Below are 21,206 nucleotides of genomic sequence, written 5' to 3'. Positions count from 1 at the left end.
AAAGGTCTAGGCTAGGGAGAAGACTGATCCAGGCAAAGACCGTGAGGCCAAAATAGAGTGGCCTGTTCAATGAAGACCAAGGGGAGAGGGCCGGATCACTTGCGCCATGGAAACGTTTGGATTTTATTCTAACTGAAATTGGAAGCCTGACATGTTGTTAAAAGATCACTTTGGCTTCTTTGGGAGAATGTATGAAACATCTATATTCAGAGTTTAAAATACTTCAGTTACGTTCTCGGCTACTTCTTGCCAAAGGGGAAACTTCCCATATTCAGGAGGGGGCGCTCTAGGCGCCGGGTCAACAGACTCAGCACTGTGGTTCTTTTCGAGAAGTCGGTCGCTTCCGGGAGCGGCTGCGTCTCCCTGCGCCTTCCTCTCTATCCGCCCGTCTCTGTGGTAGCCGGGTGCCGGGGCCCCGCCCCTCTTCGGCGGCCGCGAGTTCTTTGGACTCTACCCTGAGCGGCCCCGGGGGCTACCGGGCTCCCGCGTCGGTCGGATCCCGGGTCATGGCGGTCCGGGGGCCCGCGCCCCGGGCTGGTGCCCGGTGAGTACGGCGGCTGGGGAGGAGGACCGGGCCTCGGGGCGTCCTACTCGGGGCTGTGTGGGGAAGGAGCACCTTCCGCCCTCATAACATACTGTGATTTTTTTTTTTTAACTTTTTACTCAACATGGTGTTTTTGAGATCATCCATGCTATAATAATCTAGTTTTCACTTCTGAGTGCTGCATGGTGCTACCTAAGTGCGTTAGACCCCAGTTTACTTATACATTACCCTAGTGACGGACACTTAGATTGCTTCCAGTTTTTAAGCACCACTTGCCTCCTTTGTGGATATGGGTGATCTTCTTTGGAGTATCCATCCCAGGGTAGGATGCTAGGTCACTTAATTCTGCTAAATTTGTTCTCTGGAATGGTCAAACCCAACTTCTCGACAGCATTGCGTAAAGGTTCCTGTTTCTCCTTAACCACCGACGCCCCACCCCCCGCCCAATGTTTGGTATTGTTTGGTATTTGGTTTTCTAACGTTTATCGACCTGATTAGTGTAAGGTGCTGTCCCATTGTGTTAATTTTCCTCTATTAAGCATTTGGGTTTCCCCTTATTTATATCCTTTTCCCACTTTCTATGGATTTCCTGTCTTCCTGATACAGTCATTCCTTATATGGACTAGATTTTATTACCTTGTTTATTTTCCACTCTGCAAGTAACTTCTCCAAGTCTTTTAATCTGTGGCACTATGTTGAACAAAAATACTTAATTCTAAGTTAAATCTGTTAGTTTTCCTGCTTTATAGTTTGTGGTTTGGGGGTCTTACTTGAGAAATACCTTCCATTATATTTTCATTAAGATATTTCTACATTCTATTAACTAAGTAATGTTACTTTTCACATTTAGATTTTTAATCCATTTGGAGTTTTTAAAGTTTATTTTTATACATGGTTTGAGGTAATGACCTAAATTTTCCTCTACCTTCTTCAATTAATGACAAATTAATTAACAATTAAAAATTAGAGAAGCTGTATAGCATAGTTAAGAGCACAAAGCCAGGCTGCCTGTGTTCAAACCCTAAGGCTGCCAATTATCAGGTGGGTGACAAGGCAAGCTACTTAACCTTTTTACCCTCAGTTCCTCATCTTTATGGTTGTGATTATTAAATGAATTAATACACATAAAATGTGTAGAACAGTACTGGGCACGTAGTATGGGTTTGGCATATAATGTGTGTTTAATATGCCCTTTCTTGTGATATAATCTCTATTACGTGCCCACGTAAACATAGGTGAATTTTTTCTTTTTGGTCTTTCTGTTCCATTGTCTTTTTGTTCTGTATTCATACCACACTTTGTTATTACTCCAACCCTGTAACATGATATGTCTTAATAACCTGATGGTTTAGGTGGGTTTCTTCCTCCTCCTTTCCTGTTCCTCACAGTTGTCCTAACCTATTCATGGACCTTTATATTTCCATATACAGTTCCTTAAAGAACTCCTGGTTTTGACTGGTATTGCATTGCAGTTATAGACTTCTATTAGAAATGAAGTCTTTCTATTTAAGTCTTCTTTCACATCCTATAATAGAGCTTTCGGGTTTTCCTCCAAAATGTCTTATACATTCTTTTTTAAAGTTAATTCCTGGATATTTTATGGTTTTTCTGTACTTTTCTTACTTCTGTAAATGACATCTTATTTTCTTTATATTTGCTAGTTGGTTATTGTTGGTTATTGATACTCGTGTGTTAACCCTGTATCTAGCAACATTGCTGGACTCCTTTTATTTCTAACATTTTGTCTATTTTTTAAAAAATGTTTATTTTGGCTGTGCTGGGTCTTAGTTGCGGCATGCAGGATCTTCATGGCCGCGTGCGGGATCTTTATTGCTGCGTGCGGGATCTTTAGTTGCGGCATGCCTGTGGGATCTAGTTCCCCGACCAGGGATCGAACCCAGGCCCCCAGCATTGGGAGCGTGGAGTCTTAGCCACTGGACCACCAGGGAAGTCCCGCTAACATTTTGTCTATTGCTTTGCTGTGTCTCCTATGTAAATGATCACATCATCTGAAAATAATGACAATTTAATCTCTTCTTTCATTCCTTTTACCTCTTTTCTTTTTTTTTCTTTATTGCTTTAGCCAGGATCTTAAAATCCTTGATGTAGTGGGTTTCCTTGTCTTGTTTGTGACCAAAAAAGAGGATGTGGCTAAAGTTTCTTTATTAATTTAGCTATAAGTTTTTGGCAAATAACCTTTCATGGCATTTATCAACTTAAATTCCTTTTTATCTCCTGGTCTGTTTCCCCCCTACCATCTTCAGCATTCGTAAACCGTTCTTTCTGCATGGCCTGCGCCCTGCCCACCAACAGCTGTAGATAAGCTTGGTAACTGCTCTCTAAGGCTCCGTTGTCCTTTTAGGACTCTCTCTGCTTCTCCTGCTTCTCTTCTTCAGGCCCAGGTTAGATCTGCAATTTTTCCAGCGGTTCCTGCAGATACAGAAGGTTTTGTTTCCCTCTTGGTCATCGCAGAATGCCTTGATGTTCCTGACCCTTTTGTGTGTGGCCCTACTGGGTGAGTGAATGAGCCCAGGCCGGTGGGGGGAGGGCAGCCCTGGTTTGAGGTCCTTTTCCTTCTGTGGGGTGTTGATGAGGCAAGGACTCAAGAGGAAGCCTCCCTCTGTCTTTTCTCACCCCTCATCACTGATTCCTGACTCCTCTCCTTCCCCCCAGAACAACTGGTGATCTACCGGGTTGGCTTGATTCCCAGTCAGTACTTTGGGGTCCTAGGAAACAAAGATTTAAATGGGTTTAAGACCCTGACGTTCCTGGCTGTTGTGCTCATCGTCCTCAACTCCATGGTAAGGTCTTCTCCCTGTGTCTCTCCTCCTCTCCAGCCTAGTGTGATGCCTCTCCAGTGCCCAGTGGGACTTAGCCACCAGGAAGCAGGAACCAAGTTGTGGGTGTGTGTTCCCTCCCTCTTCTGGGAACCTGGGGTCAAAACTCTAGGCAGGGCATTGATCTTGCTGTTGGACCACATGGGACCAATTCCCAGAGTGTTTCAAGGTCCAAGGGCTTGGCCACGGGATTCTGGTTTAATCCAGCATTTGGTGGAAATGATCCTTGTCCCTTCCATTCCCAGAACTCTTGCTTCAGGGAACTCAGAGCACTTGAAAACTGGGCTGAGCAGCCAGAGCTACTGCTGTCCTCTGGCAGGGCTGAGGCTGTGCCTGAGCCTGGCACTTGTCACATCTCCCAGCCTTTGCACCTGCTGCTTTCTTGCAAAATGGCCTCCTTCCCTCACCCCTTGTTCACTTGCTTAACACCTGCTCACTTTTCACGATTCCTCCGCTGTCACCTCCTTCAAGTCCTCCTCAACTTTTCCTTCATGTTTCCTCCACCAAACTCTGCCCCTTCAACTACTGGTCCTTTGAGTTCAGCTCTGCTCTAACAACAGTTACACCCTTGTGATTGTCTGTGTCCTCACTAGCCTGTGAGCTCATTGTTACTTCCCTCGTGCTTAGCATACAGGGGCTCCATAAACGGAATGATGAGAGTCAGGGCTCTTTTAGGACTCAAGCCTAATGCTCTCTGTCAGGCTGCACTACCTGTTTTCTTGGGGAAGCCACTTCTCATCACACTTTGGCACTTTTGATGGGTCTTCGGTCAGTAAGCACCTATGTATTCAGACCCTGTTCCAAGTTTTGGGGGACAGAAAAGTAAGAACATAAGTGGAATAGAAGGTATTGTTCCCAATCTCCAGAAGCTCATGTGCTCTGGAGATGTAAGACAATACACTGTAGAGGAGGCTAGAGGGCCTTGCCTTTGGTAAGCCCTTCAATATTTGGTGCAGTCAGTAAACACGTGAGTGAATGAGGAAGGGACGAATCCCATGACTTAATGCTCTAACAGGCTCAAGTGCTGAGTGGACAGCCGAGTGGGCTGGGACTGGTCAGCAGAGGCTTTCCGCCAGCCTGAGCTTGGAGCTGAGACTTGGTAGAAAGAGACTTGCATCTCTCCCTTCCCCTTGTCTCCCCCGCTGCACAGCTGAAGAGCTTTGACCAGTTCACCTGCAACCTGCTGTATGTGAGCTGGAGGAAGGACCTCACCGAGCACCTCCACCGCCTCTACTTCCGGGGCCGCGTGTACTACACCCTCAACGTGCTGCGGGATGACATCGATAACCCGTAGGCGCCCCCTCTCAGTCCTTGCCACCCTCTGCGTGGTTCGTCCACCTGGGCTGACACAGCCCTGGAGAGCCCCTGCGGCAGACCCCGTGAGGTCATCCACAATTATCTGCAAATGTTGCTGCCCAGAGCCGAGGGGGGAGGGTGCCCTGCAGAGGACCCCGGAGAGGCTGCAGGGCTGAGGACAGGGAGCTAAAAGGAAGAGGCCAAGAGCAGCTGCCTTTTGTCCACTTCATATCCTGGGCTTCCAAATAAGGCACCCTCTGAAGACAGTGTCCTTGCTAGAAACAGCTAGAAAAGCAGCGCTCCAGTTTTCAGCAGTGAAAAACTACTGCTGTCTAGGACTCAGTCTGGGATTCCAGTCACCATTCTATCACCTCTCTTAGGTTCACTAAGCCCCAGGTTCCCTTATAGGTGAGGAAACTGAAGCCCAGAGAATGCAGGTGACTTGCCAAAGCTCACGTCTCACTGGGAATAGGAGTCGTTGTGGCCTTGGTGGTGGGATGGGACATATGGGGTCTCTCTTCACCCTCATTCCCTCCCCGCTCCGCACCGTCCCGAGCACTTTGTTGCCTGAGGTAACCTCTCCTCAGCTCAAGTGGAGCTTTGCAGCAAAGACTCTTGGGAGGCTGCTGCTGCTTCTTAACCTTCTCTTCTAGGCCTCTTCTCTATGGCTCAACCCGTACAACACTTCCACAGCCAGATAGCTAACATGGGGGCAGGCTCAGGCTCGTGAGAGAGAGGTCGGGAGGAGTGAGGTAAATGAGGTAGCTTTCCTGATCATCCGGAAACTCGGATCCTCTACCCTCGGGTTTTTCTTTGGCTCTGCTCAGAGCTGGCTCAGGACGCTTGTGTGCTGGACCTTTCAGTTGCCACTTTTTCTGAGGGGTAGACTGAGGCACCATAGGAAGCAACTCTTCAGAACCCTGTTCGAAAGTCCTTAGGGTCTCGTTGCCTCTAGGAAACCAGCCCTTGTCTGGGTCCATCTTCCCACGGGGTCATTGCTGACAGCACTGAAAGGCAAGGTCAGAATAAGAGGTAACCTGGAACTGTATTAGCTGTCGCAACCCTCAAGCCCAGCTCCCTGGGCCTAGTCACTCTGTGTCATTGGCTCCAGGGACCAGCGCATCAGCCAGGATGTGGAGCGGTTCTGCCGGCAGCTCAGCAGCATGGCCAGCAAGCTGATCATCTCCCCCTTCACCCTCGTCTACTACACCTATCAGTGCTTCCAGAGGTGAAGGCTCTCTTCCTGCCGGAGCCCTTCCTCCTCCCCTGCCTGGTGATTCCCCAGAGTCCCTCACTCACACATTGGGCGGGAGTCAGCTCTCCCTGGTCAGGGTCCACGAGAGACTGGTCTTCCCTCCCTCCCACCTGCACCCCAGGAAGTCTTCCTGTCTTGCATGCTTGGGCCCCTGCCCTCCCTGTGGCCCTGTGGTGTGTCAGTGTCAAGGTACCAGATGCCCCCGCATAGGAGCAGAAGCCCCACAGGGCTCTGAGATGGGACAGGGGCTGCCCAAAAGGCGGCAGGAGTCAGAGCAGAGGCCTGTGGGGATATGTTGCTCCCCACACCCTCCCTCTCTCTGCCTTTCAGCACCGGCTGGCTCGGGCCTGTGAGCATCTTTGGGTATTTCATTCTGGGAACCATGGTGAACAAAATGTTGATGGGTCCCATTGTGGCAAAGCTGGTGCAGCAGGAGAAGCTGGAGGGGGATTTCAGGTGTGTCTCCCTTGCTTGAGGTTTCTGGGCCAGGCACAGTGGTTAAGGAATGGGATCTGGAGAAAGGCTGCCTAAGTTTAAACCCCAGTTAGGCCAGCCACTAGCCATATGGTCTTGGGCGGGGTCTTGAACCTCTCTAAACTTCAGTTTTCCCATCTCCACAATGGGGATGGTACTGACAGAATTGTAAGGAGGATTAATGAGATCATACATGAGAAGCACTGAGAACGGTGACTGGTTGGCCATCATCATCATAATCATCCCTTGGCCTCCTCACATGCTTCTGTTCCAACCTCCCTTATTCTGGTCAGCCGATGGGTCCAGCCCCTACTCTGTGCTTCTTGGCCTCCTCCTTCAGACCCGGCCCTGGGAAGAAGAGGAGCTGTGGCAGGCATGCACCTGTCCTCTTTGGAGAGAGGCAAGTGGCTGCCCTGTCTGCAGGTCTCCTGCCATCCCTCCCAGGCCTGGAATTTCCCACCCTGTGACAGTCCAGGGAAAGGCTGGGCTGAGGCAGCCACAGTCTTGGAGTGGAGCCAGGCTCCTCTTTGCCTGGAGGTCTTCTTGATCCAGGACTCTGAAAGGAGACGGGCCAGTCCTGCCCACTGTCAGCACACATTTGCCTTTGGTCTTCCCAGGTTCAAGCACATGCAGATCCGGGTGAATGCTGAGCCTGCTGCTTTTTTCAGGTGAGTCTAGTGGAGACAGTTCCCCTTCTGCCTTGTCAGAGATGATAGTGGAGATGGTGGAGAAGGAAACAACCCTCCCACCATCACCAAGGCCAGGGGCCAGGCATCCTCACACTTGGCTGTGACCCTCTCCCCTTATCTCTCACCGTCCTCGTCTGCCTCATCCTTAGGTCCATGGATTTGCTTCTGAAACTGGTTCTTCCTTTTCGTGGCCTAGCGTGGGGCCTAAATTTGTTCTAAGAATGAAATGAGTGAATGCTTCATCATCTTACTGATGACTGTAAGGCATTGCCTCTGCCTCTGCTTTTCTGTATGTAAAATGGCTTTCTGCCAGTGCCTGACGTCCAAGGCTGATCCTTTGTCTCTGTAGCATGGGAGGGAATGGAGCCTCTCAGGTCAGAAGACCTGCTCCCCACAGACGCTGTCCTAGTGGAGCAAAGTGGTCTCCTGACAGCAGCATTGTGAAATCCCATTCCTTCCCCCGGGGCCAGGGTAGGTCCCTGCACTCTGCCTCCTGTGAGGACTCTGGATTCAGTATTTGGATTGACAGTAAGGGCCCAGAGGTTTGTGTTTAAGGAGTAGAAGTTACTCCTTGGATCACCTGGATCTAATAGCCCTGGGACTTTGCTCTTCTGTCCGTCTCTGCTGTAGTTTGTAGCTGCCACCACTTGGGGGCACCAAGGGTACCAGGGATCTATGAGTGGGGCTGGTCGTGGGGGCCAGGTAGGGCTGGGCTTGCGCTAGGTGTTTTTTGGATTCTGCAGTCACTGCTTAATGAAGCTTTGGGCCCTGGGGAAAGCAGGTTGATTCTTGGAGCTCCGAGTGTGTTTTCCTGCAGCCTCTCTGTCCTTCTTCATGCAAAATCTGAAACGTTTCCTCCATCCTTCCCCAACCTTTCTGCCTGGAGAATTTCTGCCCATCCTTGAAGCTCCAAGTCACCTCCTCCTGGGCGCCTTTCCAGACTCCCTTAGGGGTCACGCCTATTTGCTTCCATAGCCCTGAAGACACACGGCTTACGTAACACTTTCCATGTTCCAGGTGAAGAATGCAGCGCATCTGCCTGCCCCCCTGAACTGGGAGCTCCTCAAGGACAGGGGCTCTTTTGTCCAAAACTGTTTCGCTGGCTAACTAACACCAAGCCTGCCGCCTAGTGACTGCTGCGTGTATATTTGTTTAATAATAGCAGCTCTTTTTTATTGGGAGCCCCTCATGTGCTTGGCGCTTTAAATTCAGAAATTCTCACTCTAGCCTATTACGTAGGTATTATAAGCTCTATTTTATAGATGAGCAAACTGAGACTCAGAGGCTTAATAACCTGTCAGTGTTACCCAGCTAGTAACTGGCCAGAGCCAGGATTTGAATCCGGTCTGCCCAGTCTAGAGTTCATGGTCTTTCCGCAGACAATACCATGTTGAATGAATGAAGCAATGGCTGGCTGCTAGTGGCCGAAAGGGTCTGAGGGGAAGATCACTTGGGTGGGCTTGGTCCCTAAAGGGGAGTGTGAGGAGGCGGGCTCAGGCTCTCCAGGCCCCGTGGACATCCCGGCCTTTCTCATCAGAGCTGGGCATGTGGAGCACATGAGGACAGACCGCAGGCTGCAGAGACTCCTTCAGACCCAGAGGGAGCTGATGTCCAAGGAGCTCTGGCTGTACAGTAGGTGCAGGGAGCCCCGGGAGGCAGGAACCATGGCGGGGGGGTAGTCTGCTTCCCTCCCCACAACTCCCTCCTCCCTCTCCGCACTGATCAGTTTGCCTTTGCCATGAGTGACCTCAGGAGAGTGAGCATCCCCGGAATAGCTTGACCCTGCTTGGCTTCCCGTTCCCCTTGGAGCGCAGGATTGCTTCCCAGGTCTCTCACCCTAGGTCTTTCTGTCTTCCGCAGTCGGCGTCAACATGTTTGACTATCTGGGCAGCATCCTGAGTTACGTCGTGATCTCAATCCCCATTTTCAGTGGCGTCTACGGAGACCTGAGCCCCACAGAGCTCAGCACCCTGGTCAGCAAGGTGAGAATCCCTTCTGGGGACCCCCTCATGCCATCCCCCCTGCCCTTTGGCCCAGCACCCAGGGCCTTAGAGTCAAGGCCCGCGCTCACTGCCCTCTGTCCTGTCCAGAACGCCTTTGTGTGCATGTACCTCATCAGCTGCTTCACCCGGCTCATCGATCTCTCCACCACGCTCTCCGATGTGGCAGGCTACACACACAGGTGAGGCTGCGTCCGGCCCCTCTAGGCACGCCCACAGGTGAGGCTGCGTCTGGCCCCTCTAGGTCCTGAGCAAAGCGTGTACCTCAGGGAGAAGTAGCAGAGTGAAAAAAGGAGCAGAAAAGCTCACCATATACTAGTGGGCATGAGAGAGAAAAAGGAGTAACGCCTTCACCCGGGTGCCCAGACCCTCCTCAGGTTTTCACTTCTCGCCCAGGATTGGAGAACTTCAGGAGACCCTGCTGGACATGAACCTGAAGTCGCGGGATGGGGAGATCCTGGACGAGAGCGAGTGGGACTTGGCCAGGTGAGCGCTGGGCTGGCGGTGCAGCTCGGTGGTGGAGAATGCAGGCGCTGGAACCGCCCTGGAGCCCAGCCTGTTCCCAGCTGGGCAACAGAGTTAGGCGGAGCAAATGAGGAAAGCTCTGTCTTAACGCCAGGCACGTTGTAAATGTTCACCATCAGTGTTGCTGTTCTGGCATCTGTGTTTATTTACACCATCCCCCAGCTGATGGAAACAAAGTACAATCTGCCTGGGCCTGAGTTAACAAAACAAAAATCTGGATTGTATCCCCCCTTTTCCTTTATTCCCTCCTCCTCTCGCTGAGCCCTGCCGCGAGTCCCCTTCCTTGGGGCATGTCTATTCTTTGTCCCCACTCAGGCCCAGAGGTGTCTTTGTTCCTGTATCTTTGCAGGCTCCGTGATGTTTCTGACCTTTCTGTGCATCAAGGATTTGTTCATGTCCTCACTTTTCTTGAGCAAACTACTTAACTGTTCTGTGTCTCAGTTTCTTCGTCTCTATAAAGAAGACGTTAATGGAACCTTCGTCTTAGGGTTGTTGTGGGGATTAGATATCATAGTTCATAGAAAGTGCTTGGACGGAGGCCACAGAGTAAGCTTTCAAAAATGGAAACAGGCTGAATTTCAGGGTCTACACTCAACTGTCTTCTTAGGAGCTAATGCCTTAACTGTTGCCTCTGTTCAGAATTAAAGCTTCATGCAGCTCTGAGCCCAGAGGTGGGGGGGTGCTGGTGATGCAGGGACTGTAGGGAACTGGGGATGCTCTTCTGTGGGGGAGATGGGCATCCGTGGAGAGCCAGAAACTCCAAAACTGTGTTAGTATTTCCGCTCCCATTCTTACCATCAGTCACACGGTGATGCCATGAAAATGCATGTAATGCCACCAACATTAGAATTGGACAGATGCAGCTCTGTGCCCCTGAGCAGGTTACTCAGCCACCTGACTCAGTTTCCTCATCTGCCCAATGGAGATAATAGCTGTGGTTCATGGCTGATAAGACTGATTAAGATCAGTCATGGGCAGGACTTTGCCCAGCCTGCCGCAGAGCAGGTGCCCAATCCATCTCTTATCAGTTTGCTAGGGCTGCCGTGACAGAGTACCATAAACTGGGTAGCTTAAAGAACAGAAGTTTATTTTCTCATAGTTCTACAGGTTAGAAGTCCAAGATCAAGGTGTCAGCAGGGTTGATTTCTCCTGAGGCCTTGCTCCTTGGCTTGCAGATGGCCACTTTCTCAGTGTCCTTACATGGCCTTTTCTCTATGCTTGTGCACCCCTGGTGTCTCTCCCTCTTCTTAAAAGGACACCAGTCATACTGGATTGGGGCCCTACCCTAAAGGCCTCATTTTAATGTAATCATCTCTTTAAAGACCCTGTCTCCAAATGCAGTTACCTTCTGAGGTACTAGGCGTTGGGACTTCAGCATATGATTTTTGAGGCCACAATTCAGCCCATGGCAACCCTCCAGTCCAGAGGTGACGCCCCCAAGGAGAAAGAACTACCCCCTTGCCCCCAGCAATACTGACACCGCTTATCTTCCCAACATCTCTTCCCTTCTTGCACCCTAGGGCCCCGGGATGGCCAGCAACAGAGCGAACAGATACAGCTTTTCTCCTTGAGCGGGTCTGCATCTCCGCCCCCTCCTCTAACAAACCCTTAATCAAGGATCTGAGCCTGAAGATCTCTGAGGGACAGAGCTTGCTTATCACAGGCAACACGGGCACCGGCAAGACCTCCTTGCTCCGGGTTCTGGGTGGCCTCTGGGCGAGCACATGGGGTGAGAACCAGCCTTCCCTGCTCTGAGCCAGCCTTGGCCTGTGGGGGGTATGTGTGTAAGAATCAAGCCTCTTGTTGGGAAAGTAGAGTGAGGGGCAATTACCTTTCTGGGAGATCTTAAAATGGTGTTTTCTGTAGGCTCAGTGCAGATGCTGACGGACTTTGGACCCCACGGGGTGCTCTTCCTGCCACAAAAGCCATTCTTCACTGATGGGACCCTTCGGGAGCAGGTTAGCCGGGGCCCACTCTTCCCACCCCTTCCCCCCAACCTGGACCCTGGTGGTGTGACAGGTCTCAGCCCTGGAGAGCTATGGGACAGCAGGTGGGGTATAAAATGAACCATGCCCAGGAACTCCCTGGCTCTAAGGACTTTTTATTCACTTCTATGGATTAGACCATGTACTCAGAGCAACTTCTGGGGGCAGGTTAACCTGTGGAGCCAAATATCACATGTGTTTGTTGAATACCGGCTTGGATTCTGGGGGCCCTGCCCTGCTGTCTGCCAGCCCCTCCTCTTCCACCTGACCCTCAGCCAGGATGCTCCTTGCTCTCCTCGGGTGGAGAAGAGCCTGGCCTCCGGCAGTTCCTGGGGCTGTTTCTGAGGGAGAGTAGCTGTGTGCAGCCCCACCTCTCCTTGGCCCTTGCCCTAGGCCCATGTGGTTTTTCTTTTATCAGGTGATATATCCCTTGAAGGAGATCTACCCGGACTCAGGTGAGCTGAGCCTCTTCAGGACACATCCTCCCATCCCACTGTCTCTTCTCTGCCTGACTGTGGCCTCACCTGTACCTTTTGGGAGAGGCCCCAGCCAGGCTGCTGGTTTCAGGTGGGGTCCCCTCCACCTCGTCCTTTGACTGTTTACTATTCTGGGGTCTGTACTCTGACCTCATCTTGTTCCGTCTCCCCCTCCGGAGGAGAGACACCACTGGAGGAAAGGAAGGGATTACTTCCTTCACTGGGTCCTTCCCTTGTTTATTAGGTGCTGTAACCTGTCGCTTCAGAGCCTTGGCCCACATTCTGGGACCCCCGGCCATGATGTGCCCCATCTACTCTGGCTACCCAGAGGAGCTGACTTCTTGAAGAAGGTGTCTGTGTTTTGCAGGTGCTGCTGATGATGAGAGGATCATGAGGTTCCTGGAGTTGGCAGGCCTGGTGAGTGAGGGCAGGGACCCTGAGGTCCAAGCCCACCTGGTGGCACTGACCACAGGTGCTGGCCCAGTGGAGCTGGCCCTACCGTCCCTGTCCCAGGACTGGAAGTCTGAGCCTGGGGCAGGGCGATGGGCGTATAAATCGGCAGTGGGAGCTGTTGGCCAGGTACGGGCAACAAGCAGCGTCCACTCTCTAGCAAATTTTAAAACAATAATAAGACTACATCAGCCTGCTTTTTCTGGTCACCACGTTCCAGCAAGTCTAAACAGTGTGGCTGATGGACTGCTTCTCTCTGCCTGGGGCAGACTGCTCCCCCAACCCCACCGTGGTACGCGACCAGGGGTAGCTCTGTGTCGGGTGTGTGTGGTGGGACTGAGGAGGTCCTCAGGATGGCAGGAAGCAGGGATGGGCCCTTTCATGGACATCGTTCCCTCTGGGTGTGTTACAGTCCAGCTTGGTGGCAAGGACAGAGGGTCTGGACCAGCAGGTCGATTGGAACTGGTAAGGAGGTTGGGGTACTCCAGAGCCAGCTCCCCCAAAGACAGTGGGTCCCAGAGGCCTGGGCAAGGGATGAAGTGACTTCTGACCCCAAATTCTAGGGGTTTGCTGGGCTGCTGGGGACCTGGTTCATGTCCGTGGTGCAGAATTTTGGCCTCGCCTTGTGTAGGCAGTGGGGCTGTGGTGGAAAGGGGGGTGACGTCCATCCGTCCTGGGGCAGCCTGTCTGCGCTGAGAGCCTCTTCCTGCCCAGACCATTCTGTGCAAAAGCCAGGCTATAGCCTCCTTCCTCCAGTGGGCCTCTCTCGTTCCCCTTTCTCAGGTATGATGTTCTGTCCCCAGGAGAGATGCAGAGGCTCTCCTTTGCCCGGCTCTTCTACCTGCAGCCGAAGTACGCAGGTGAGGTTCGCCCTGTAGGTACACATGCTAGCCAGGTAACGTGTGCGCTCACAAGTATAGCAGCGTGTGTTCGTGTGCACCTGGAGAGGCATTGGTATGGGTAGGAGAGCACACCTGTGCCTGGCCAGGCATCTCTGTCCCTTCAGGAGAGGATGGCAGGGCTCTGCCCATGAGGCAGCAGTGCTTGGCATCCTCATGTATATGTTAAACTGCCAGTTCTTAACCTTTGTGCCAGTGCAGCAGCTGGAGCCAGCCTTGAGAGGGCTTCTGATGTTATGGTCGTCAGGCTCTGCCATCAGTGAATGGGCATCCCTCTGCTGTGCCTGGCGGAGGTGTGAACTTTTCTAAGGACTGACATCCTTGGGGGAACTAGGATTCCCTGGATTGAGTGGTCCTAGGCAGTGGCTGGTGGATTAGGAATAGGATAGGAAGCTGAGGGATTTTGTCCTGCAGCTGGCAGAAGGCTTCCCGGATGGAGCCTAGCTCTCCGCTCCTCTGGCCCCTGCTCTCCCTAAGGCAGGGCCCCTGTAAGCCAGAACAGCTTTCAGCCTCCCACCAGGTCCCAGCGAAGGTGCGTGTGGGTTGGAGGAGCAGCAGAGGTGGGTCTGGGGCAGGACTCCATCTCTCCCCACTGGGTTCTGTCCTCAGTGCTTGATGAAGCCACCAGTGCCCTGACCGAGGAGGTGGAGAGCGAGCTGTACCGCATCGGCCAGCAGCTGGGCATGACATTCATCAGCGTGGGCCATCGGCGCAGCCTTGAGAAGGTACCTGTGCCCGCAGGATGGCCTGAGGAGGAGAAAGAATGCCAAGGCTGGGCCTGGCCGGGGCCAGAGGCCCCTCAAAATGGAGAGTGGGGATGGCAGGGAGGGCAGGGGATCTGTCACAGCCAGGGCAGCCTGATCTCCGCGTGGTGGTGGTCTCTTGTAGTTTCACTCCTTGGTTCTGAAACTCTGTGGAGAAGGAAGGTGGGAGCTGACCAGAATCAAAGTGGAATGAAGCCAAGGCTGGCCACCGGCAGGAGAGCCAAGCCCAGGAGGTCGAGTCCCCAGGAGAGACCAGGAGGGCTGATGGGGCAAGGAAGGAGCTCCAGGTTTGCCTCACAGGTCCGGTGTGGGGAACACCAGCAGCAGTGGGCTCGGCCCACGTGTGGCCCCACACAGGACGCTCACCCTGCCAGGGTGCCTCCTGCTGCCGCAGCCAGAGCTTCGTGCACTTGAAGTGCTGATTACTTACGTGTAACCTCGGATCGTGTTTTCTAAAGAAAACCTGACAGTGTGGGATCTATAAGAAATGAAGGGTCAAAATGGAGAGTGTATTGGACTTGGAGTCAAGAGATCCAGAAATCTTTTAGAATACATCAATTTTGCAACAGTAGATTTTTAATTTTAATCAACTATTTAAATTTTATAACTTTTTTTAAAAGAAAAGATAAACATGTTTTTAAACTTGCAGCTTTCCCCTGTTTTCTTTCTTCTTTATTATAAGATGATCTTTTTTTTTTTTTTTGGCCGCGCCATGCGGGATGCAGGATCCAGGATCCATGCAGGATGTGGGATCTTAGTTCCCCAACCAGGGATCAAACCTGTGCCCACTGCAGTGAAAGCATGGAGTCTTAACCACTGGACTGCCAAGGAAGTCCCTAAGATAATCTTTTTAATTGACTCTCTAGGCTTGTCTTTGAGAGCCTGGGGGGTGAGAGCAGCACTCTCGACTGTGCTGGAACCTTCTGCCCGTTGGTTCTTCACTTCACTGGCATCTCCCACTTCCCCATTGCCAGTTGTCCCTCAGCCACTAACCTCGAGGGCCCTTCTGCTTTTCTTAACCCAGATGAAAATAAATCCCGTAATATTTTTAAGTTAATTCATTTCTTAAATGAATTTTTTTTTAATATAAATTTATTTATTTATTTATTTTTGGCTGCGTTGGGTCTTCGTTGCTGTGCGCGAGCTTTCTCTAGTTGTGGTGAGCTGGGGCTACTCTTCGTTGCGGTGCGCGGGCTTCTCATTGCGGTGGCTTCTCTTGTTGCGGAGCACGGGCTCTAGGTATGCGGGCTTCAGTAGTTGTGGCTCACGGGCTTAGTTGCTCTGTCGCGTGTGGGATCTTCCCGGACCAGGGCTCGAGCCCATGTCCCCTGCATTGGCAGGCAGATTCTTAACCACTGCGCCACCAGAGAAGCCCCCTAAATGCATTTTTAAAGGAAAGTTTACACTTGATATAAATAGAAAATAACTGTAAAAATTAATACAAATAGTGTTATGAAATGGCAGCTCTGTACTGCACCTGCAAAGACTACACCTGAGGCTTGCTCTCTGTACAAAGGGAGGTTAGGGATGTTACAGAGGAGTTAGACATACTAGCACCCAACTGAGAATCTTCTTAATAGATTTGGGGAAATGGAATGGGAACCGCAAAGGAAGTGATTTTCTCTCCCTCTAAGACGAGGTTATTTAATGCCTGTTGATACCACTGAAAATGATCCCAGATGCGGGGTGGAGCTCCAGACTTGGGGAGATGTTGCCCTGGGTAACATGTCTAACCCCCTCCCTCCATGGCATGGCTGGCATGGAGGCCTCAAGCCTATTCTCAGCTCTGCCCCATACAGGTGCTAAAGCAGTGTGTCCAGGTGCCGAGCTGAGAGAACTCTGGGGTGGGCACCTGACCAGGTCTGATGGTGTGTCCAGTCTCCGGTGAAGCCTCCTTAGGGACCTACAGGATGTCAACATTGGGAAGGCCCGTGGCAGCCCTTCTCATGGGGCTGAAAGGGACCGTCAAGGTTGGCATCTGCTTCAGGAGCCTTCCCATACTTGAATCTCCCAACCATATCCTGCCAAGTGCTCTTCTGGTCTCTGTTCAGACACCTCTAGCATTGGGGGCCATCCATCCTCAGACCCCTCTGAGGAAAGCTCTTCCTTAGGCCAAGGGGAAACGTATCTCCCTCAGGATCCCCCTGACTCCCACCACTTGGGCATGTTTTAAATTGTGGGGTTCGGGTGTGGAAAGACTCCCTCTCTGGTTTAATTTCTGTACTTTCATCAATATAGCTGAAGCTCCCCTCAGCCTTTTTGGTGATAGCATTGCCTCACTGACTTGCTTCATCCTCACAAGCTCCTTAAACTCCTAAGCCTTTTTCACGAGTGCTGCTGCTAGCAGATTATTATAGAGACCAAGTTTGTTCCTAACTCAGAGTCTTTGCACTTGCTATTTCCTCTGCCTCAAACATGTTCCCAGTGCTGTTTCTGTTCTTAATACTCAAATACTCAGCGTCCTCCCTTGCAGAAACTCTGCCAAGAGAAAGCCATTCTTAGAGGCAGACTGTACCCTTATCCATCATTCATCGCAGAGATGGTGGCTACTTGAGAGTTTTAGATGAATCGATACAGACCTGCATGAGAAGTCAGGTTATGTGTCCTCAGTGTATGACAAGGACCAAAATGTTTATTTTAAATGTTTTAAAATAAGCCAGGCAAATAATTTCCCAAACTTAAGTCTCATTCTGCCACCCAGGAATCTACACAGACCCACGTGGATGATACATAGAAATGTTATCCTTATATCCCTCTCATCACTCTTCTGAGGAGTCCTGGAGCCGTGGGACAGGGCAGAAAAGCAACCTTTTGTTATCTCCATCAAGTGTCCGCTTACCTACTGTATCAACTTGTGTACCACCCCAGTCATTTTGGGGTGGAGAATGAAAAACTAGTCTCTGTTCTGCCACAGCCCACAGGGAGCTGTGCTCTGTGTTCTGCATCCAGGACAGTCTCCCAGGAAGCCAGAGAAGAGCAATGCCAGCTGCCCTCTGTAAAGACTGCCTTTCCAGAAACATTGTCTTGTCGGTGCTATTTCCTTCTGACATCCTATCTAGGTGTCAGAATGATGGGTGGCCCTGGGCTAAACCCTGGGCCAGGAAGGAACCCCTGGAGACACGGAGTTGTCAGGAGAACTGGTGCCTGGAGAACAAGCCAGCTGAAAGGGAGCCCTGGACTGGGGAGCTGCAGAGACTGTCCTCCCAGGAAGTAGGGTAAAGTGTGCACAGGCATCAGGCAGGGGACATGTGCTGGGGAACACTGTCCTCAAGCCTCTGGCAGGGTGAGGCTGGACAACTGGCCAGTGGAATTGCCCATCTGTAAGTAGTTAAGGGTTCTGAGGGTCAGATGCCTCTGGGGAAGGTTTCCCTGGGAAAGTCCAAAGACAGGGCAGAGACTTTTACCTAACATGCTATCAGACCCTGACCCCAGGCGCAGAACTGCCAGCCCACAAGGGAGTGAAGGGGGAAACAAAGGCAAGTCTCAGTCTTGAACTGGCGGAGAGATTTGTGCAGAGCTTGCATGCTTAAGGGAAGCCCAGCTCCTGCCACATTCTCTTAAGAACCCTGCAGGGAAGATGCTTCCTTTTCTTTCCTTTTTACCCCAGTTGAAGAGTCTGAGCTCCAGGACGTGAAATGACTTGCTTAGGAATCTCAAGTTCAAAACAGAACTCCTCAGCCTCTGACCCGCCGCCACCTGCTGCATTGATCTTGCCCATCTCAGGGAATGACACTTCCACTGTCCACCCTGAGCTCAGGCTAGAGACCTGAGACCCTCCGGACCTCCTTCCCCATATCCAATCCATCACTACATCCCATGGGTTCTGCTTCCAAAATATATCTGAAGTCCACCTCTGCCCTCCCCCGAGGCCACCACCAAGTCCACCCGGACAACTGTGGCAGCCTCATCCCTGGTCTCCCTGCTGCTTCTCCCAATGCCCCACATCCTCCACAAAGCAGCCTGAGGGACCTTAAAAATGCAAATTAGCTGTGCCCTACATTAAAGTCCAAAATACTGGGTCTGCAAGGTGGCACTCCCATCCCTCTCCTCAAGCCCATTGACCTCTGTCATCAGAGATGGGCCAAGCTGGTCCTGCTGAGAGCCTTGTTCCCATGCATTCCTGGAAGCGGACAAACTACCAAGACTGACTCAAGGAGAAACAAAATCTGAATAGATCTATAACAAGTGATTGAATCAGTAATCAAAAACCTCCCAGCCAATAATCCTCCCTCCCTCCCCAATAATCTGAGGGCCAGGTGGCTTCACTAGTGAATTCTACCAGACATTTAAAGAATGTTTCATATCCTTCTCAAAATATTCCAGAAAATAGAAGCAGAGGGAACACTTCCCAACTCATTCTATTAGGTCATCATCGCCCTGCACCAAAGCCATATAAAGACATTACAAGAAAACTGAAGACAAATACCCTTTATGAATATAGATGTAAAGATTCTCAACAAAATACTAGTGGACAGAATCCAGCAGTATATTGAAAGCATTATACATCATGATCAAGTGAGATTTAGCCCAGGAATGCAAGGGTAGTTCATATGAAAATCAACATAAAACACCTCATTAGTAGAATGAAGGCGAGAAGCCACATGATCACCTCTATTGGTGCAGAAAAAGTATTTGATAAAACCCAACCCCTTTTATGATAAAAGCACTCAATAAACAGACTAGAAGGAAAAGGAATTTTCTAAACATGATAAAAGACATATATAAAAACCCTACATCATACTCAGTTGGTAAAAGACTGAAAGCTTTCCCACTAAGATCAGAAACAAGACAAGGATGACTACTTTTACCAATTTTATTCAACATTGTACTGGAGGTTCTGGCCAGAGCAGTTAGTCAAGAAAAAGAAAAGGCATCAAAATTGGAAAGGAAGAAATAAAACTATTTGCAGAAGACATGATCGCATATCTAGAAAATACTATAGAAAAAAGACAAAAAACACAAAGTATAACAAAGTCAACAAAGGTGCAGGATACATGCAAAACTCAATTGTATTTCTATATACTGGCAATAGACAAAGCAAAAAGGAGTTAAGAAAACAATTCCATCAATATTTACAATAACATCAGAAAGAATAAAATTCACCCAGGTGGTGCAAGACTTATACTCGGAAAATATAAAACATTGCTGAAAGAAATTAAAGACCTAAATAAATGGAAAGACATCCCATGTTCATGGATTGGAAAACTATTTTAGATATTTTGCAGACTTCTTTATTTATGTATTTATTTTTTTAATATTTTATTTATTTATTTATTTATTTATTTGGCTGTGTCAGTGTGCAGGTTTCTCTAGTTGTGGCGTGTGGGGTTTTTTTCTTTTTTTCTCTCCAGTTCTGGTGCTCAGGCTCCAGAGCGCATGGGCTGTGTAGTTTACAGCACGCGGGCTCTCTCACTGAGATGCGTGAGCTCAGTAGTTGTGGCATGCGGGCTTAGTTGCCCCATGGCATGTGGGATCTTAGTCTTAGTTCCCCAGACCATGGATCGAACCCACGTCCCCTGCATTGGAAAGCGGATTCTTTACCACTGGACAACCAGGGAAGTCTCTGGAAGACTTAATGTTGATAAAATGGCAATATTTCCTAATGAAATACTGATTCACAGATTAAATGTAACCCCTATCAAAATTCCAATGGCTTTTTTTTTTTTTTTTTTTTGCAGAAATTGAAAAGCTGATCCTAAAATTTGTATGGAACTACAAGGGATCACAAATAGGCAAAACGGTCTTGAAAAAGAAGAACAAAGGTGAAGGACTCACACTTCCAGATTTCAAAATTTATTTCAAAGTCAGTAATCAAAGCAGTGTAGTAGTACTAGCATAAAAATAGACTAGCATAAAGTTCTGTGGAATAGAATTGAGATTCCAGAAATAAACCCATATATCTAAGTCAAATGATTTTTGTCAAGAGTGCCAAGACCATTCAGTGGGGATAGTGTCTTCAACAAATAGTGCTGGAAAACTTGATATCCATATGCAAAAGAATGCAAGTGGACCCTTACCTCACACACCAGATACAAAAATTAACTAAAAATGGATCAAAGAACTAAATTTTAGAGCTAAACTAAACCACTCTTAGAAGAAAACAGGGCAGATCTTCTTGAATTTGGCAATGGTTTCTTAAATATGATGCCAAAAGCACAAGTGACAAGAAAAATGGATACATCGGACTTCATCAAATTAAAACTTTTGTGCATCAAAGGACACTAGCAGGAGAGAGCAAAATAGTGAAGCAGGCAGTTCCAAACACCCATCCCTCAAAAGGAACATTGGAAAACAAGCAGAAACTGTCAGAACCAACTTTGTCTGAACGGGACAACAGTCATAGATTTATAGCAAAGACTGCATCAAGACAACTTCAATATGGTAGGTAGGAAAGCTGTGTGGTGTTTTTACTTGCCTTGCCTCATCTCTTCACCAGCTTGGTGGCAGTCTTGAAGAAAGCAGCCCATGTTCTCAGTATGGGATCCCAGTCCCTGGTTCCAGAGAAAGCAGAGCAGACCTTATTCACAAATTATTGTTTGTCTGTTCTAACCTATCAGGAGCTAGAAAGACTGACAGGTGCTCTTCTCTGTCTTGCCTGACTTGGAACTCACTCAGGGCAGAAAAATAGTAGGCATTGCTCAAAAACTTTGTAAGGTGGGGGACTTCACTGGCAGTCCAGTTGTTAAGATTCCGTGCTTCCGCTGCAGGGGGTGTGGGTTCTGTCCCTGGTCAGGGAACTAAGATCCCACATGCTGTGTGGTATGGCCAAAAAAAACCCCAAACACCAAAAAACAAAAACAAAAAACAAACAACCTTTGTAAGGTGAACAAAAACCTGCAGCCACCTGAAGCAAAGATTATGCTTAAGACATACAATAGACCACCTAAACCCTGGGAAGAAATAGTGGGGAGTCTCTTTGGGAAATTGGGGTATTCTAAAGTGACCCTATGTACTACGGAATTTAGAAAGCCACATGCATGGCTAGAAAGCCACATGCATGGCTAGGACAGGA

The 21,206-nt window shown here is 49.7% G+C and overlaps 1 protein-coding gene across 6 annotated transcripts; it reads left to right on the top strand.

Annotated features, from left to right (window-relative positions):
- The first annotated feature begins 401 nt into the window (after nucleotides 1-401).
- Nucleotides 402-20,033, top strand: ABCD4 (ATP binding cassette subfamily D member 4). Of its 6 annotated transcripts, none has more exons than XM_061181044.1 (20): nucleotides 402-544; nucleotides 2,941-3,059; nucleotides 3,218-3,345; nucleotides 4,532-4,671; nucleotides 5,789-5,905; nucleotides 6,263-6,388; nucleotides 7,024-7,074; nucleotides 8,633-8,727; nucleotides 8,956-9,077; nucleotides 9,186-9,277; nucleotides 9,492-9,581; nucleotides 11,141-11,349; nucleotides 11,487-11,578; nucleotides 12,024-12,060; nucleotides 12,449-12,498; nucleotides 12,944-12,996; nucleotides 13,315-13,391; nucleotides 14,040-14,155; nucleotides 14,319-14,427; nucleotides 19,873-20,033. In XM_061181044.1, the coding sequence occupies exons 1-19, from the start codon at nucleotides 507-509 to the stop codon at nucleotides 14,385-14,387; spliced, it is 1,821 nt and encodes a 606-aa protein (XP_061037027.1). In that variant the 5' UTR covers nucleotides 402-506; the 3' UTR covers nucleotides 14,388-14,427; nucleotides 19,873-20,033. The 6 variants fall into 6 exon arrangements, with proteins under 6 accessions (XP_061037027.1, XP_061037026.1, XP_061037031.1 ...); XM_061181043.1 differs by lacking the exon at nucleotides 19,873-20,033 and adding an exon at nucleotides 14,920-15,251; XM_061181048.1 differs by lacking the exon at nucleotides 19,873-20,033 and having other exon boundaries at nucleotides 2,969-3,059; nucleotides 14,319-14,893.
- Nucleotides 20,034-21,206: the final 1,173 nt, after the last annotated feature.

The sequence above is a fragment of the Eubalaena glacialis genome, chromosome 2 (genome assembly GCF_028564815.1).
Source record: "Eubalaena glacialis isolate mEubGla1 chromosome 2, mEubGla1.1.hap2.+ XY, whole genome shotgun sequence".
Lineage (NCBI taxonomy): Eukaryota > Metazoa > Chordata > Mammalia > Artiodactyla > Balaenidae > Eubalaena > Eubalaena glacialis.
The sequence above is the reverse complement of the archived record's forward strand: the minus strand, read 5'-3'. Positions and strand labels throughout refer to the sequence as shown.